This window comes from Lepidochelys olivacea (genome assembly GCF_965140295.1).
Source record: "Lepidochelys olivacea isolate rLepOli2 genome assembly, chromosome: 1".
NCBI lineage: Eukaryota > Metazoa > Chordata > Testudines > Cheloniidae > Lepidochelys > Lepidochelys olivacea.
Genome location: NC_140411.1, coordinates 270,873,523 through 270,892,041, shown reverse-complemented (window position 1 = coordinate 270,892,041; position 18,519 = coordinate 270,873,523). Strand labels below are relative to the sequence as shown.

The 18,519-nt window shown below is 41.2% G+C and overlaps 1 protein-coding gene across 6 annotated transcripts in view; it reads right to left on the bottom strand.

The window, feature by feature from the left end:
- NR2C1 (nuclear receptor subfamily 2 group C member 1) overlaps positions 1 to 18,519 on the bottom strand; it is a 113,360-nt gene continuing 94,841 nt past the window's right edge. For all 6 annotated transcript variants that reach the window (XM_084642660.1, XM_084642665.1, XM_084642663.1 and 3 more), the window contains 4 exons: positions 15,879 to 16,018; positions 10,407 to 10,544; positions 3,238 to 3,343; positions 1 to 2,380 (listed from right to left, as the gene is read on the bottom strand). In XM_084642660.1, the coding sequence (XP_084498786.1) occupies positions 2,206 to 2,380; positions 3,238 to 3,343; positions 10,407 to 10,544; positions 15,879 to 16,018 (559 nt within the window). In that variant the 3' untranslated portion in view covers positions 1 to 2,205. The remainder of the gene's footprint in view (positions 2,381 to 3,237; positions 3,344 to 10,406; positions 10,545 to 15,878; positions 16,019 to 18,519) is intronic.

The window sequence follows — 18,519 nt, the reverse complement described above, 5'->3', positions numbered from 1 at the left end:
AATAGAATTTACAATTTTAGTCAGGTTTCAAGACATTTACAGTAGCTTTTATACAACAGCAAGACAATCACTGCGACATTCTGATGCTTACATTAAAACTGAACTACCAGTAAGATGTAGATGTGGGATGGAATAAGCAAACAAATGACTTCCAATGATACTGAAGAGAGAGGACACAGAACAAATGTACTAAGAGGACAGGACTGGTTTGTAATGCAGTTGACATTACAATGAAGTTCTTTTGAAACTATTCAAAATGTAACTATAAGCTGTACCAGGAAATATACCAGTAAGAAACATAATCTAGCACACTGTACAATAAATATTTTTAAGAAAAAATTATTTTTGAACTACCCAGTTCATTATTTAGAACAGCGCTCCCATCTTTAATTGAAATGTATAAAACTATTCACTTTTCCATTCAAACTGTTTATACTAAAAATCAAAGTTTTTCCTTAAATCAAAAATCATAAACCTGTTGCAAATAATTTTATCCTTTAGCTGGCAAAGAGGCCATTCTTTATTGGCTGGTAAAGACCATAAGTTGACAAGTCTTGACTAGATGCAAACTAGTTAGATTGGTGAAGACTGAATGCTGAAAATAAATAAAGTATGTGTTGTGGGGGACATCCCCCCAAAACTTGTCAAGCTAGAGAATTTTAAAAAATACCTTTAATGCCCATGATGTAGTAATTTTCAGAGTTTAATTTTCAGTAGTAGATCAACTGATGTTACCGGACTGTAACAAAATGGGAATGAAATTGGCCAACCTTCTATCCAACATCAACATAGCTTGGAAAAATTTAACTGCAGAGAGCAGAAGCTATTCAACAGCATGAAACCAAAACCAATCAGAATGGCAATGATGTGAGAATCTGTGGACACTGTTGATCAGAAAAATGTGTCTATTTAGACAAAAAAGTTATGGGCTTGAGCTGAAACTCATTAAACCTGGTACATTTATCTGAGCAGCAGTAAACTTCAAAGCAAGCTTCATTCCTTAAAAAAGCCAGTAAGATTCCAAAGTGCAATGATAACTGTAACCGTTAAAATAAATGCTGGTAAATGAACAAAATGAATATAAAAATAAAACAATCCCTTTATTCATTTATCTGTTTTATTAAGATTACCCCTACTAAGAAAACTCAGCTCCCCCCAGCTCCTGATCAGAAGCATGAATTTATATTACAAGAAGTGAAAATAATTTATTCAAACCTTGGGGGAGGGAGAGACTGTGGTGGAGAGAACAGAAGAACCTGCATTATGGGGCCTCAGGTCATGATAAATAGAAGAATGACGACCCCCCAGGCACAGAACAACATGTACTCTAGACTCAATCAGTACTAGAAACTTATTTAGTTAGAAAAATACAACTGAAATCTGACATAGTAATAAACTATTTTGGAAAATAGTTTATTCTTAGTCAGTTTCCCACTGTATAATACAAATAGCTAGTATCTGCCAATACACACCACTAGAACATATTAAATTCTTGACATCCAGAATAGCATCAATCTTACTGCCAATAATGGAGGTGAACTATGATCAGCTGCATCGAGGTATCAAGAGAATATTAAAAAAAATCTGCGTGCTTTCTATGATTTCCCTGCCTTTTTCATGGTACCAACTGCTGTATAAAACAAGAACTTCAGCTCTTTTCAAAGTAGCTGAAAGGAAAACGAAGTTGATTACAAAGGTCTCACTTCAATTGAAATATTTTTGCCTTTTTAGTATTTCTGACCATCATGTTCCATTGAATCAGTGAGAATGAATTATAGCAAAACACTGAAAACACAACTCAGAGAAGAAGGTTAATTTATTTTTTTCTAAAATTAAGTGGTGACACCTTAATTCAGTCAACAGTCTTCTTCACCAGGCTGGATTTTCCTATTCGTTTTGGACTTCATAAACAATATTCCAGGTTCATCTATCTACAAAAATATGGTGGATAATTTTTGATTTTCATTAAATGCCAGATAATTTACAAGTCCTTGAAAACCAGATGAAAAAAGGAAGTCATCCTGTATCCCTCAAAACACTCTGCAGCATTTCCCAAATGTACTGGAAAGGAGAAATTTTAGCCTTCTTTAAATTTTTAAAAGTTGCCAGGGAAGGCTTCTTGCCATCTCTTGGAGACAGTATGCCATGATTGCCATGGTGATGTACATTTACGTCACCACAGCATAGAATCCTTGTTTTCCACCTTTATACAGAATGACCAATAATTTGAGAGTTGTAGTCCGCTGTCTCCATTCTTAGGATATATGGGATGATGCTGTCAATCTGAACATTTCCAATCAGTCCTGCAAAGAACAACTCTTCTGTGATGGTAGCACTCATCAGTCTGAGGGCAGGCAATCGGAGAAGAAGCCTAGATAGCCTGAAAAACAGGTTTGGTAAAAGAGCGTTACAGTTTAACAGGCAAAGCAAGGCTTCCTTTTGAGGTTATCCAGTTATCAATAAAAAAAAAAAATATAAAGGATTACACTTTTGGTCATGGTTCAATAAAAGCTCAGCTCTTAGGAGGTTTAGTAGTAAGCTTTTGTAGGTATGGAAGACAGATCAAGTTTTAAATTATTCCAGTATTTAATTTATAACCAGTCACATCTTTGACATTAGCGCAAACAGATCTTAATAGGCATTTCAATATATGTGAGTTGCACAACCTGCTACAGCCTGCAGCAGGCAAAAGAAAACAAATGGAAGACCTGGCTTCAAAGAGTCAGGTAATTACAATTCAAAAAATTTAAATACATTTTCATAAAGTTTAACTTTTAAATGTAAAATGCACTAAGTTACTTTGAAAATTATTGGAAGTAACAATGAAGTCATACACATAAAGTGGCTAAGGGTATGTCTATACTACCCACCGGATCGGCAGGCAGTGATCAATACAGCGGGGGTTGATTTAATGAGTCTAATCTAGACACGATAAATCGACCCCCCGAGTGCTATCCCGTCGACTCCTGTACTCCACTGCTGCGAGAGATGCAGGCAGAGTCGACGGGGGAGTGCAGCGAAGTGAAGACAACATTATTCACGTAGCTGAAGTTGCATAACTTAGATCGATCCCCCCTCTAGTGTAGACCAGGCCTAAGAGTGGGACTAAGGCTTGTCAACACTTTTCACTTAATTGATTCTCACATTTCTTAAAATGAAATACTTCTCAAATCAAATAACTGAAGCGCTGAAGAAATGAAAGAAAAATCAAGCATGTGATGTATATAATTTACATACCTGTAGGTATCATCTGGATATACTTTTGTTACATAATCTTGGAACTCCATGTAAGCCTTTTCTTGAAACTTTTCAATCTGTATCACATTTTCGAGACCTGGATGATCTGAAACACAATTTATATGGTTATACCTGCTCTGGATAAGATGCACAAAATAAAAACAACAAAGCCCATCTGGGGCAACCATCCGATTAATTCTTTTGCTACTGTAGCAACTTCTGGGGGTTTTCTGACAATTTTGATGCTGGGTACCTTGCCTTAATTGGATTATTTTCTTAAATGACGGAGATCTATTTCATTTACGGTGCTCAGATGAATCTATTAAACTTCTCTAGGAGTCCAAGCAAATGCAGTTCTTGCCATGTGTAAAGCTATTTACATAATCTCATTCACATTTGATCTTGTCTCCAGTTACTGTGTTGCAACTGAACATAGCATTATTCTGCTATGTTGACAGTTCATTGGACAGTTGTGCGCTTAAACAATATATGGAGTCTAGCTGCCATCCCAGACTACATTTTCTTTACTTTATTTCTTCCCTGGAACTGCCGGAGCTAATTACCCCCGCAGTCCATCTCCCCCTCCTGCAGACCAATTCCTTCCAGTCCATTGTCTGCTCCCTGCACTGGTTCAGCTCTGCACACGTGAAGGGTGGCCAGTTCCCCTCGAGCCTGAGTCAGTGCTGATGCCTTGTCCTGTGAGCTTGGCATGCTCGGGGCTTCCTGCTTCCCTTGCCCTGTGCCTGCGATTCATCTGAAGCTACCTCCTGCCTACGAGGTCACTGCAGTGGCAGCTGCATGCCCCACTCCTGTCAGCCACTGTTGCCTCACTCTGCTGTGCATGCTGTGGAGTGAAGTGACCTCAGCCAGCACGAGTAGGGCACACAGCCACCACTGCACCAACCCCACAGGCAGGAAGAGGAGATCAGAGATGACCTGGACCAACCCAGAGAGCATCAGGTTGTTTTTATACCCAGTCTGAACCCGACACTTGTAATCAGGTGCCATCAGGTTTGGATTGGGTTGGAAGGTGCTACAATTCCCTCAAACCCAATATTTCATAGATCAATGGTATAAACATCCTGTCCTTTCTAGTGATCCCTCAATTTCTTAACTCCATAAACATCTATAAAGCATGGTTCCAAAGTAAAGAGCAGAAGGGAAGGTCAAGTGTGATTGCGTAGAGGAATAGTGTTTTGAGAACAAGAGTTACTGACCGAAGTAACTTCTTTTTTCTCCTTCATGACATTACTTTCAGAGCCCAACTATAGGAGGTTAGCTAGTAATGATCTCCCTAAAAAGGCAGGCTGAGGAACTCTGCTAGTTCAACAACGACTAAAGCACTGGCCTGCTGATACTAACGCGTATTCTTGATACCATGTAGAAAGAAAAGCCATTTGTGAACATATGAATTGAACTCCATGTAGTAGCCATACAGATGTCAGATAGGGGCATACTGTAATAGATTCCCCCTGAAGCTGCCATCTCACTAGGTCAGTTAGCCTTGAGACACTGAAGGCACCGAAACAGCAGCTAGTTCATAACTTGACGGGATGAACATTCCTTTCCAGTTAGAAAAGACTTCTGGGGATACTTCTAACAACACAAGTGTCATGAGACAGTAATTGGAAACACACAGGAAACTAGGTCAAGCCTTTGACATTTGAGCAAACTTTAAAAACCTGTTCCACTTGACAGTGTAAAACTTCCTAGTGAAATGTTTTCTAGACTCCCACTGCCTTGATCTCTTCAGACAAGGACAAAACATCCTATCCTAAAACCTAGCAGTCATGCCGTCAAGTAAAGGCCTTTGAGGCATATTTGCATCACCTTGTCGCTGTGTTGGAGCAAGATATATCAACACAGGGAGGGTGAATGAATAATTTTTGGATAGAGAAGCAAGTCTACCACAAGGCACGAACTACCCCTTTGCAAGATTAGGCTCTTATGAGCCAGTTGTGTTCATAGGAAGACTTTTGATGAGTCAGATGAGTTGCAGATACCATCAAGCACTTGGTGAATACGATGGGGGCAATTGCTGAACCTCTCATGAAACTGAGGTGCTTCCTGTGGCTCTTATCTGAATGTAAAAGCAAGCATATTAAATATCAAGGACACAAATCAGCCTTGAAGTTCCAGAGCAAGGATTATGCTCCCTTGAGAAAACAGGTAATTTTACTTTCCTTCTGTATTTGTTCAATATAAGGAGCTCAAAATAGGGGTAGGCCTTTACTTTTGGAACTTCTTTCTAGTACCTTTCTTCCAGGGTGGTGTCCATTTCCAACATGTCCTTTTCTCCAACTACTTTTTCAGGAGAGGGATAAAAAAAAATAAGGAAAAAAAAGGTAGATAAAGTTTTGTCACGCTATGAACTCCAAGGAGTACCCCTTTCAATGATCTTTAGGACTCAGCTACATGAAGAAATGGCCTGTCATTCCGGTAAATACTGGAACAAAGAATACTAAAAGACTGGGTAGAAGAGGAGAAAGGATGAGGATTTGGGTCCCCTGAAACTCACCCAGGGCTCTCTGGCACATCCTCAAACTTGCTGCTACATGCAGCGCCACCAGTAGATGAAACTACTGAGGCAGAAAAGAACACCTTTTCTCTCTTCTGAAAACAAAAGGGCTTCCCAGATTGTCTCTGTGTTTGCTGGTACCATCATTCCTGAGCCCGAAATCTCTCTTCACCATGACAAAGACCTGGCTGTAGTGTCCATGATATCAAGTGACGCCTCCAGAGAATTTTTGGACAACTAGCTTTTCTGGTATAACACCAGAAATTCCTTGGTTTGGGGAACATACTGGGTAACATGTTTTGTTCTAGTCCAAGTAACAGCTCTGGACTAGAACAAAACATCTTATCAGGCCATAACTCTAGCAATTTGGTCTCTGTGTGCCCATGTTTTGATGACACTGTCCCAGCTCTAGATTTGTCATTTACAGCAGAATTCACAACTGGCCCAGAGTAAAATACACCTCTACCCCGATATAACGCTGTCCTCGGGAGCCAAAAAATCTTACCGCGTTATATCAAACTTGCTTTGATCCACCGGAGTGTGCAGCCCCGCCCCCCGGAGCCCTGCTTTACCGTGTTATATCCGAATTCGTGTTATATTGGGTCACGTTATATCGGGGTACAGGTGTATTGGAAAAATAACCCACACTGGTAACCTGGTATAAGGCTTCCTTGAGGCAGAAGCAGCAGAGGAAGAGTGATTCCAGACCTCTTTAACCAGCTCATTGACGAGGAGTACTGTTTTTTTCTCTTTGTATGCCAGGATTTCAATAAAATGTATGTGGTCTGTTAGACAAAACTGCCAGTGGAATACCAATATCACAGCCATTCTACCCACCAAATCCTGAAAGACCTTGGCATAACTTACAGAAGAGGAATTCCTAGGACTACCTCACCAGTTCCTGCTCCTCAGAGAGAATGCATCTGATTTCAAATCAGGTACAACTACCGCTCTTGAAGATTTAAAGTAGAGGAATCCCAGGAACCTCTGAAGAGGCCATCACCTGCATCCGACAAGTGGGTATTCACCCACGAAAGCTTATGCTCCAATACGTCTTTTAGTCTATAAGGTGCCACAGGACTCTTTACCGCTTTTGTAGGAGAAAGCTTCCTTTGCATGGGGGAGGAGACAATGTTGGTCTTCCATCATCTCATCACAGAGGCCACTTAAGGAGGAAGGGAACCACAGGACCAAAAGCCCCAAGGTACCCAGTACATGTATGGATGACAACTGGGTAAAATTTTAATTTTGGAACTGTCCAGGCTGATAACTGAGGTACCAAAAGTTTTCCTGTACCTAAACCAAGTTCCCTTTGAGGTGGAGCTGCAGCAGATTGGGAAAGTACCTGGTTTTCTCAGTTCAAGGAAAACTACTGCACCAATCTTGGAAAAGGCAGGAACCATGAATCCAACGATGGCTCCTCCATATGACAACCTTGGGCAGATTCATTGTGGGATCCTCGCCAGAGGACCTCTTTCTCTCACAGTACAGCTTTTTAGAATGACCAGTGCCAGAAGATGCGTCTTCTTTGGCTCCATCTGAAGAATTCAGGTCTTTACCTAGGGGAATGTGTTTCATCAGCCTGGGATTTTATGGTAGGCATTAGCACTAAGGAAGGCTGACTGTCCACATTACTTGTGTATAGGAAGTTTTCAGGGGAAGGTCTATCAGACTCTTGCATTACCAAAGCCTCTTGCAGCAGCAGATTCTAGAGTAGAGTCTTATGGTACTTTGGGACATTTTCATGCCTATCTTAAGTACAGAACTTTTTGTGAGATAAGAGGAATCTCTTTTAAATCCCATTCTTTTAGATGTGCCTCCCATCGTGAGTAAGGCCAAAGGAGACTTAATATATATAAAAAAAAATTGACAAGTGAAAAAAACCCTTAAACCTAACTCTAACAATGCAACTATCTACAACTAGATTTGCATGTATAAGATTAAAGAAAAGGAAGAGTCTGGCTCTGTCACTCTCCAGGTAGCAGACTGTGGAATCTGAAGAGGGAGGATATTTATATCTGCGGTCTATGAAACATTGGGCTTGAGGAAATTGAGTGCATCCCATATACTGCCATCTGCTGTCTGAAAAGCTTCCAGGATCAGGCATGTGACTCCTACACTGGGGCTCTGTATAGGTAATGTCATGAAGAACGTAGCGGCACCGTATGATGATTGGTGTGGAGAGGAGGTAGTGGAGGGCCTTCCTGTTTATTACTTCCTGTTCCTCTTCGTTTCCTGGTTCCTGTTGCCTGAACTCAGAGTTCCAGTGCCTGTCCATGTGTGGATGTAGTGTTGGGTGTGACAGGCTGAAGACAATGGAAAAACCTTAACATGAAAATAGGATGTTTTCCAGCCTGAGTGATGAATGATTAACTATAATGAATTCCTGCTGTTTAAATAATATATAATGAAGTACTGCATGACAGATATAACCACTGTATTTTTACTGTTGCCTTTATTGTCTATGTTCATAGATATGGCTCACATAGTAAAGGCTGCACAGCAGCTGCCTTCTGTTCCTCAAGACTCACAATCTACTGAAATAAAACAAAGCCCTCACTGTCACCAAAATAGTATGCCAATATAGGATACAAATTATGATGCTATTAGGATAGATGCTAAAATTATGATACTACTGACATTTGATACTACTGATACTGGTATTTTTAGTGACTTTTTAAAATTCACCTCTGTTGGATATCAGCTTCAGGAAAGGTAGAGCAATGAGAAGACATATTTGTTATTGTTGCGTTTAGAACATTTATGAGAAAAATGAACAGACTTGCTCAGCAAGTATCAGAGTAAAAAACTGCTCTAAATACAGAAAAATACCTGGCAGATTATGTTTCTGTATAGCAATGTTGTTTGTTTTCTTTTTTATTATAAATCTTTGGATCTGTAAACAATGGATGAAAGTCCTGGGGCCAAGAGGTAGTATCTTGGTGTAAATCAAATTACACACAAAAGACTACATTAAAAGAACATTAAGGTAGCAAAGTCAAGCGCTCAAAAGCTAGGAAAAGCCAGAATTAAGGTTAATTAGGCTCCCTTCTGTGTATGTAATATGATACAGTGTTCAATTACCTAATCAAACATTACTTCCACACGACCTCTGCCTCAAACAGTGAATATGATAGACCATGCTACTCAATATTTTATTTCATCCTCATTTTTCAGTGTGTGCCGCTTCATCTCCTCCCCTCCTTACTTACTCTACACTATTCCAACCCTGGCTCTGAATACAGAATTATTTATTTCTTCATGAGGTTTTCTATGTTGCTAATCACTATATTATCTGAGTATTTCACAAACATTAATTTAATTTAATTTCGCAGCCTCCCTGCGAGATGGGGGAGTGGTGTTACCCCCTATTTTACACATGGGGAACTGAGGAACAGAATGATTAAGGTCAGAAGTATCCACTAATTTTAAATGCCCATTTGACATATCTAGGACCTGATTTTTCAGAGCATTATATAACAGTTTATACAGTCAAAGAACACCTTCCGCTTTCTTCTGTGGCAGCTGAGAATGATCAGTATTTCCACAACTCAGGCCCCATGGTCTTATTTTGGGCCTCCAGAAAATAAGGACACACAATTAGTGACAAATTGTGAAAACTTTGGTTTAAGTGACCGGTCTACCACCACACTGTAACTGCGACAGAGGCAGGGACAGAATCCCATTCTCTAGGACAGCATTCAACATTCTTAACCATTAAACTATCCTTTCCCTTCCTGCTATCCCCTGCCTCATTCACTACATCAATTCCAACTGCCACAACAAATAAGGCAGGAGTCCTACAGACAATGGTATCCTTTACTACACAACACTGAATCATCCCCAGAGCAGGTCCACCCTGTACACTGAATGGGGCAGGTGTACTGTGGAAACAATAGTACACTATCATATAATTAGACTGTATCATATGCACAAGGCAGCTAAATCAAGGTTGCACAGACAACCATGATTCTCGCATTTTCTAACTTTTGAATGCTTAACTTCGCAATCTTAACATTCTTTTAATACACAACCCCTCTCTTCTCGCCCTCGCTCCCAGGCTCCTCATCTGATCTCTGTGTCGCCCAATCCTATCTCAATCTCCCTCCCTCAAAGGCTTTTTGTCCCAATCTCCTAGTCCTGCCTGCCCCCTCACCTACTTATCTAATGTCACCCCCCAACTGCCAAACTGGCCCCTAAGTCTTCCTTCCTTCCAGTCTCTCCCCGCTCCAACTGATTCTCGAGGAGCAGAATTAGAGAACATGATGGTAAAAAACACTGGTGGTCAGTCTGCCTTATCATTTCTAGCATTGCTAGCAATTGCTGAGCTGCACTGGTGCTACAGCAACTTCGGGAGAAATGCCTAAAATTCTCAGTGAAGATGGAACCTTTGGTAGACTGGGAGAAGAGGGGACTTTTAGATTTTAAATTAGCACCTAATTAAAATAAAAACAGGTTCACAGATTTGTTGCAGCTATTGAACTACAATGTCAGAAATGCATGAACTTACATACGAAATCACTCTCCCCCCCACACCTTAACTGAAAGCTTGGATTTTAGAAAATACAACAACTTTTAAATACACTGTAAATACTCATATCTCAATTGTCACAGAAAAGAACAAAATTTGAAGTTAAAAATAATTACATACCAGGACTGAAGAGGACGATTGCTTTCAGATAAGCGTATTCGTAGCCATCTAGGCAAAGCTTAACCATACTGTTACAGAACTCTTGCAGTTTGAAGATATGCTCCATGACTAGTTTTCCTCTATCTGTAGACAGCTTATCTAGATTAGCACAAAAAAATTGCAGAATGGATTTTCTGGATAAATTTACTCCTGATTTCTAAATGATTCATATAGCTGGTAATATGAATCCATATTCTTCTTCTGAAGGAAAAAAATTACAGGCCAATGAATGAATGAATGTTTATTTATTTATTTAAACCCACTTCATGATTAGTCTGATAATCCTACAAGAGAGTCCAATGATCAGAGGTGGACTGGCATCTGAAATATTAATCACCAGAAGGGGGAAGAAGATTACATAGCAGTAAATGGAATTCCCTGAATGTATTACTCCCCTGCAGATGTACTCCATAAGAGTCATGTGCCATGCTCACTCATCACAGAAGCGTTAGCAGCAGCAAATCTATTAAAGAGCACTTCCTCCATTTTAGGATCTGAATGTTCTAGAATCAAAGTCTGTAAAAGGATCCACCCCATGCCTGTCTTAGCTGTATTCCTAAACTATCAGTATAAATACGTGACTGCACTGGGAAAGGTTTTTTGGATAGCAGCACGATTACTTTCCCCTTTTTAAAAGTGAGATGAGTCAATTTTTAGGAATCCAAACCGAGCGGCTAGGTGAAGACATACAAAACCATTCAAGATCTGGATAGAAAATGAGAGCTAACACTACTAGGAGGAATATAGGGAATTCTCTGGAGAGGTATATGAATTTAATACCACAAGAGTCTTGCCCATGCTAGAACAATTAAAGTAACTTGAGCCCCAATCTAATTATTATAACTGTAAAACGATTAAAGCAAATCTATTTCTTTTTAGATAGAGAAAAGTCATAGAATGGCACTGAAGTCCAAAGTATTAAAGACTGAGATGCTATGTGTATCTCACAAGCAATTACAGCCCTGTTCATTTTTTTTTTAAAGTAGAGTTGAACAACAAAGTATCGTGGAACAAGATGTTTCAATATAAGGGGCTTATATCTGATACCTATGAAGTTATGTCTACACTACAAACTCACCATGTAATTACTGCGGTGGTGCATGTCCACGCTGCCCTCCTTTGGTCAGTGGTGCACATCCTCACCAGGAGCACTTCCACCAACCTAAGAGGGGCAGTATGGGGAGCTGAGAGCCCGGTCTCTCAACTTCACTGGGAGCTCCCTGCCATAAACCTGGCTGAGCCACAGGCTCCCGGCAGGAAGCCCCCTCGTTGCTCCGCGTTCCCTGTCAGGAGCCGGGGGAAGTTGCCTGGAGCTTCTTGTCCCTCCCTACCCTGTTCCCCACTGGGAGCAAGGGAAAGCCGCCCAGGGCTTCTCACCATCGGTGAACAGAGTCCAGCTGCCCTGGTGTCTCCGCACCCCCACCCCCACCTGGGCAACCTTCTCAATTTCACAGCTCACCTGGGCTTCTCATCCTGGCTCCCAGCCAGGAGCGGGGGGAAGCCCCCTGGGCTTCTCACCCCAGCTCTCAGCGGGGAGTAGGGTCCAGCCGCCCAGCTCTCCGGGGAGCAGGTGCTTTCTTGTCAATTTCATGGCTTCTGCCCTGAAACTGACAAGAAAGTGGATGTAAAGGATGCAGTGTCTACACAGACACTGCGTGGTCCTAACTACACTGACATAAGCCTTACACCTGTCATGGAGGTGGAGTTGTTATACTGGTGTAGTACAGCACTTACATCGGTGGGAGGAAGGCTGCAGTGTAGACACTGACATAATTAGGCCAACATAAGCTGCCTTATGTCAACCTGTGTGGTGCCGACCAGCTCTGAGGGATATAAGATTTTTGCAGATCTCTTTTGAAGAATTTTTTTGGGGGAAAAATTTTCAAAAATTGGTGTCTAAATTTAGTTTTCTGAATAAAAACCCTGATTTTCAAAATTCCTGAGTATCCTCCTGAAATCAATGAAGGCCACTGGATGCACAACAACTTTTAGAGTCAGGCCTCTCATTTAGGACCCTAACCATAGGCACTCATTTTTGAAAACTCTAGCCTTAAGAATTTCCCTTTTTCCTGCTGTAATCTTCCATGGAGCAAGATGGAGAGGATGTGCTTTGCTTCATTCCAGAGACCTCCACTCATTAAATAATTCAGTCAACTCAGGTTTCATTTTCTTTACCTTATTCTTTTGTTGTTGTTGTTACTGCAACTCACCTAAAGGCCCAAGGTCACCTCCAACCTCCCAGAACAAGAAAAGACTGAAATGTTCTTAAGAATTGCTCTTCTTCTCATAGAGTCTAAAGTAGCTCTTTTAAATGTTAGATCTGACTGTCTCATCACAGATCTTTCCATACTGACAGAGACCCAGTCAAGCAGCTGTTTTCAGGGCTTGAACTGCCTTCTGAAAAGGCTGCACCAGTCACCCATGTATGTGTACAGCTTCAAACAGGGATGAAACCACATCAAAAAACAGAATTGTAGGGAAATCCTCCACCATTGCTCTAGCATCAGTGCAGCCCCACTAGTGCTAGTAACTGTGGGGGCACTGATGTAGACTGGCCAATGGCATTTTTACCACTGTATCCAAGCAATGGAAGGTACTTTCCTAAAATTCTCAGTGTAAACAATGCCTTGGTGAATGGTGAGTTTGCTGGACTGGGTCTGTTGCCACTCTAGACACACTGTACAAGCCCTATGAGATGAGCTATCATAGGGTTAACCCCAAACAACAGGTGTAGTCCAAGGAACAAGCAATTTTTCTTCAAAGACTCAGTATCAGATAGGAGTAAGATGAGGTGGTAAAATGTCTGTGAAAGTTGTTGAGATTTGCACATTAAACCTGCAACTTTAAATCAGCTAGGATCAGCTGAATAGTTCACGGCTGCAAGAGCCTTGAAAAGAAACAGGAACCTCCAAACCTCTTGACTGGGATGGGGGAAACCAGATCCAGGTAAGAACTGGGTCAAGCAAAAAAACTCTAGGACTCAGTATGAACGAGATGGCGTAAAAAAAGTTTACAAGTGATGAGAGGGGGCGGCACCAGCGTAGAAACCATTGGAATAGGAGATTTCTGTACTGACAATGAGTAACTATGCTGTAGAAGCTGTCCTGGGAAAGCTAGAGGTTTTGGAAGCTGAACGGGGGACACAGTTTTCAGAACACTGCAAAACGTGAGAGCTGATTGTAATATCTAGGAGACAGATAAGGCTTTTTGTATTGCAGAGATGGATTTATCTTATCTTGGGCAGGGGCAGAAGTGACTTAAAATGTGGGGAAAGGAGTGTTTTGAATTTCTCATTTTCCACTCCCAGAAAACCATGACTGCAACTACCAGCCTCATTGCACACCACCCCAATATCTACTAATGTGCCCCAAAATTACAATTAGCTTGATATTTCTGCTAAAGGTATCAGCAGTTACATAATTACCACAGAATCATAGAACAGAATCACAGAAATGTAAGACTGGAAGGGACCCTAATAAATCTTCTAGTCCAGTCTCCTGCCCTGAGACGGACTAGGTATTACCTAGACCAGTGTTTCTAAATCTTTTGATACCAGGGACCAGCTTGCTGGCTTCCTAAACTGCATCAGGGAAATCTCAGGGACCGGAACCGGTCCATGGACCTGTCGTTGAGAAACACTGATCTAGACCATCCCTAACAGGTGTTTGTCTAACCTGTTCTTAAAGACCTCCACAAACCTCCCTAGGTAATTTGCCCCAGTGCTTAACTACCCTTACAGTTAACTGTACCCTCTGGCAGCTATCATTGAATCAGTTTGCATCCAGTTCACATTCAGAAGGATTTTTCCCCCCCCTCACTAGCACAACGATTGTTGTCGTCGTTTTTTGGAGGGTGTGTGTGTTAAAACAAATTCTCAGGTACAATTATGTGGCAGTTATGAATAGAACCCTGACTAGCATAGCTCCATGGATCATGAGTTGTGTCATGATACCTACAATTGGAATCTACAGGCTCACTTCATGAAGGAGAAAAAAATATTGTAACCTTTCCCTTCTCCATAATAAATTTCAGACAAATTCAAGTACATTTTAAAGTTAGGACTGAAAAGAAGCAACTAAAGAAAAAATACTTAAGTCTCCAGGAACATGGAGAATCAAAATAATACTCTAAAAGTTTCTTACGCTATAATCTGCTTCTAGTTTTAGGAACATATTTTACATGATTTGCCATAATGGGTCTTGTACAGTAATAGATTTTAAGGCCAGAAGGGACCATTGTGATTGTCTAGTCTGACCTTCTACATAACACAAATTATAGAATATCCATGTATTAATTCAGCGGTGGCCAACCTGAGCCTGAGAAGGAGCCAGAATTTACCAATGTACATTGCCAAAGAGCTGCAGTAATATGTCAGCAGCCCCCCATCAGCTTCCCCCCTGCCCGGCTCCCAGCACCTCCCGCCCATCAGCGCCTCCCCCTCCCTCCACACACCTCTTGATCAGCTGTTTTGTGGTGTGCAGGAGGCTCTGGGAGGGGACGGGGAGGATCGAGGGCACTGCACGCTCAGGGGAGGGGGTGGGAAGGGGTGGAGTGGAGGCAGGGCCTGTGGCAGAGCCAGGGGTTGAGCAGTGAGCACCCCCTGGCACACTGGAAAGTTGGCACCTGTAGCTTCAGCCCCGGAGTCCATGCCTATACAAGGAGCTGCATATTAACTTCTGAAGAGCCACATGAGGCTCCGGAGCCAAAGGTTGGCCACCCCTGTATTAATTCCTTCTTTAAATCAACAGTAGCTGTGCTTGAATTAGAGTATGTATCTTTTAGAAAAACATCCAATCTTGATTTAAAAATGTCCAGTGATGGAGAATCAACCACAACCCTTCGTAAATTGTTCCAATGATTAATTGCCCTCACTGCTAAAAACTTGCAACTTATTACTCTTTCAAAATACATAAGCTACACGCTGCCCACTAAGCTTGTGAAATCTCAATTCTAGAGAAACTCAGAATTTAGTCTTGCTTTATACCATACAAAACAGCAAGACTTCCAATACAATTTTATAGAGACTGATGACTGAGTGCAGAATGCAAGTCAATTCTGACTGCAATATTTTCCTTGAGGTTGTTCAGCATGTCCTACTGAACTTTGCGTTTTTAATTAGAACAATTATTTGTATACAAATTTTCTGGGAGGGGGAGGGAAAACGAAAAGGAAGGGGACACATTAAAATACAGTTTTTATTATTATTAAATGTGACTGACTTCTGTAGATTTACAAAATTTTCCACATTTTTCACGGACTTTATATTATTATTTCAATAGTGGCCATTCAACTGTGTACACAATAAATTTCCATTAACAATTCGCAGACAACTAATAAACTTCTGCACAGTATAAAAATTATGCACTGACATTTAACTCATGCTGTTAATTAACTCCCCATCTACACCCTGAAAAATAGCAGGATGCATCTTACCTTGCTGTAAGCTACCATGCAGGTGATTAACAAATGCAGTTAATATAGTTGCTACATTCATCACTTGTGAACACTGTGCAAGACCAAGTGTAAAAAGTTCATTCCAGCAGGCTTTTACTAATGATATGCTGTTATCTTGCCTATTTAAAGGAACAAAAAAATTCGGTCAATGAAATTGTTTACTTGCAATTAAAGAGTGCTTCACATCTGCAGCGCACAATACAAATAGTAACAATTAATCTAGTTTAGCCATTACTACCACTTTCAACAAATCAAGACCCAGATCAAAAATATCTGTATTTGCATGTTAGAATTAAAATTCCCACGTTTATGTTAAAAGTAGCATTTGTATAGAAGTTGGTCTGTTTTTAAAGAACTAAAAATTAATAGTCTGAATCACAGAACAGGCCACCCAAATAGAGAGAATTTGCTTCAATACAGAAATAAAACATCCTCCAATTGCACACCAATTGTGTAGTTCTCACCCACCTCCCCACACAAGAACCCTTAAGGGGTATCATCAAACAACTACAATCCATACTCGATGGGGACCCCCATTCTAAAAGAAATCTTTCCTGAACCCCTCTTCCGGCCTTCAAACAACCCACCAACTCTCCAAGCTCAGCAGCAGCAGCAAAGACAGGAGAGGACACACCAACTCGAAGTAGCACCAGACCCTGCCAGAACAGATGCAAAACCTGCCAACGTGTCTCCACCAGGAGCATAGCTAGGAGGGGAGCGGGGCAGTGGTCGCTCTCCCACTGAGTAGAAGTGACGCCTTTTTAATTTTTTGGCGCCTTTTTAATTTTTACTCACCCAGCAGCACTCCGGGTCTTCGGCGGCGGGTCAGGTGGCGCTCCGGGTCTTCAGTGGCACTTCGGCGTCAGGTCCTTCACTCGCTCCGGTCTTCGGCGGCATTTTGGTGGGGTGTGTGTGGGGTGTCTTCAGTGCCGCCGAAGACCGGAGCGAGTGAAGGACCCGACGCCGAAGTGCCACTGTAGACCCAGAGCGCCGCCTGACCTGCCGCCGAAGACCCGGAGCGCCGCCGGGTGAGTACTAGCGGGTGGTGCCTTTTTTTATCTCCGCTCCCCCTGTTTTCTCCACCTGGCTAAGCCAGTGGTCTCCACTGCAACAATGATCAATGCCCACCCCCACACACCTTTCTAAATCCATGGGTCCTACACGTGCCTATCAACCAGTGCACTAAATGCTCCAATTACAACTCTGTGGGTGAAACCAGACAATCACTACACTCTTGAATGAACTCATGCAGGAAAATGATAAAAGACAAAACATTGTATCACCTTTGGGTGAACACTTTTCACAAAGTGATCACACTATACCTGACCTATTGGTCCTCCTCCTCAAAGAAAACCTGCACAACACTTTCAAGATGAGCCTGGGAGCTTAAATTCATAACTTTGCTAGACACTAAAAATCATCTACTGAATAGACACACTGGATTTATCGCTTATTGCAACAATCTATAAATCACTAACAACTGCCCCTGAGGTCTCCTCTCATTCTTTTTCCCTCTGTGACTGGAAGGGTGTTAACAGTCCACTTCACCTTGCATAACTGTATTTTAACTACTTATGCTAAACAATCTGTTCCACCTTATATTTAGCTATGATGCTCCGAGTATATTTCCCAGACATGAAGAAAAGCTCGGTGTCAGTTGGTCCAATGAAAGATATTACCTCATCCACCTTGTCTCTCTACACCTCCCTAGCACAAGCAAGCTGGTAGACATCATTAGTTACATTTTCAATGCATGTCCTATCACATTAATTTGCTCAGGGTTTACACTAGTTTTTAAACAATATTTACATGCAGTGGCGGAAGTTCAGATGGCTCCTGTGTTGAGGATGCTGAATGGCAGGCTGAAGGCCTTTTTAAAAAAAAAACCTTAAAGCTGGCATGTTGTTGGATTATGTTTTTAAATAAATTTAGTTGAAAGTCAACAGTTGTTTCAGTATTTGATTTAGTCATAAAGGGGAAATGGAGACATTATGCAAGATAATCACAAAAAATTTATCCAAGGCATTTTAGACGTGTGCAGAGACCAATATGACTTATATATGGATGAAGGTTAACTTGCATTTTCTCCATTTTTTCTCATAGTTGCTATAGTATTTTTAACCATTTGATTTTTTTTTTAAGAGTATGTTCTGAAATCACTCTGTCTCATAAAATGACACCTGACAGGAAAGTTACAGAGTACACACAAGATGTTTCTCTTTGTCTTGGAATTAAATGCACTTCCTCATGTCATGCAGAACTACATGAACTATATCAGAGCTAAGAAATTTAAGAGAGCTAATGGATTTTGCTGCACAGAGTGCAAGCTCTTAAGAAAATATAAAGAGAATGATAAAAACTGGTTTTAGCTGCAAGAGGCAATTTATTTCTGGTAACTGGCATGCTCTACAATAAAAAACCCCCCACCTCTCAATGTCTGATAAATGTTACTAATACTTCTCACTATTTTCCAGAATACGTTAATAATGGTACAGTGACTACCAGTAATTGATTTGCAAAAGGAGAACAACATCTGATGCCCAAGGCACACAGGTAGCTGTGTATCAGCCTCTCTCTACCTTTCTTTGGTGATTTTCATCACCATCGCACGCTAGTTGCA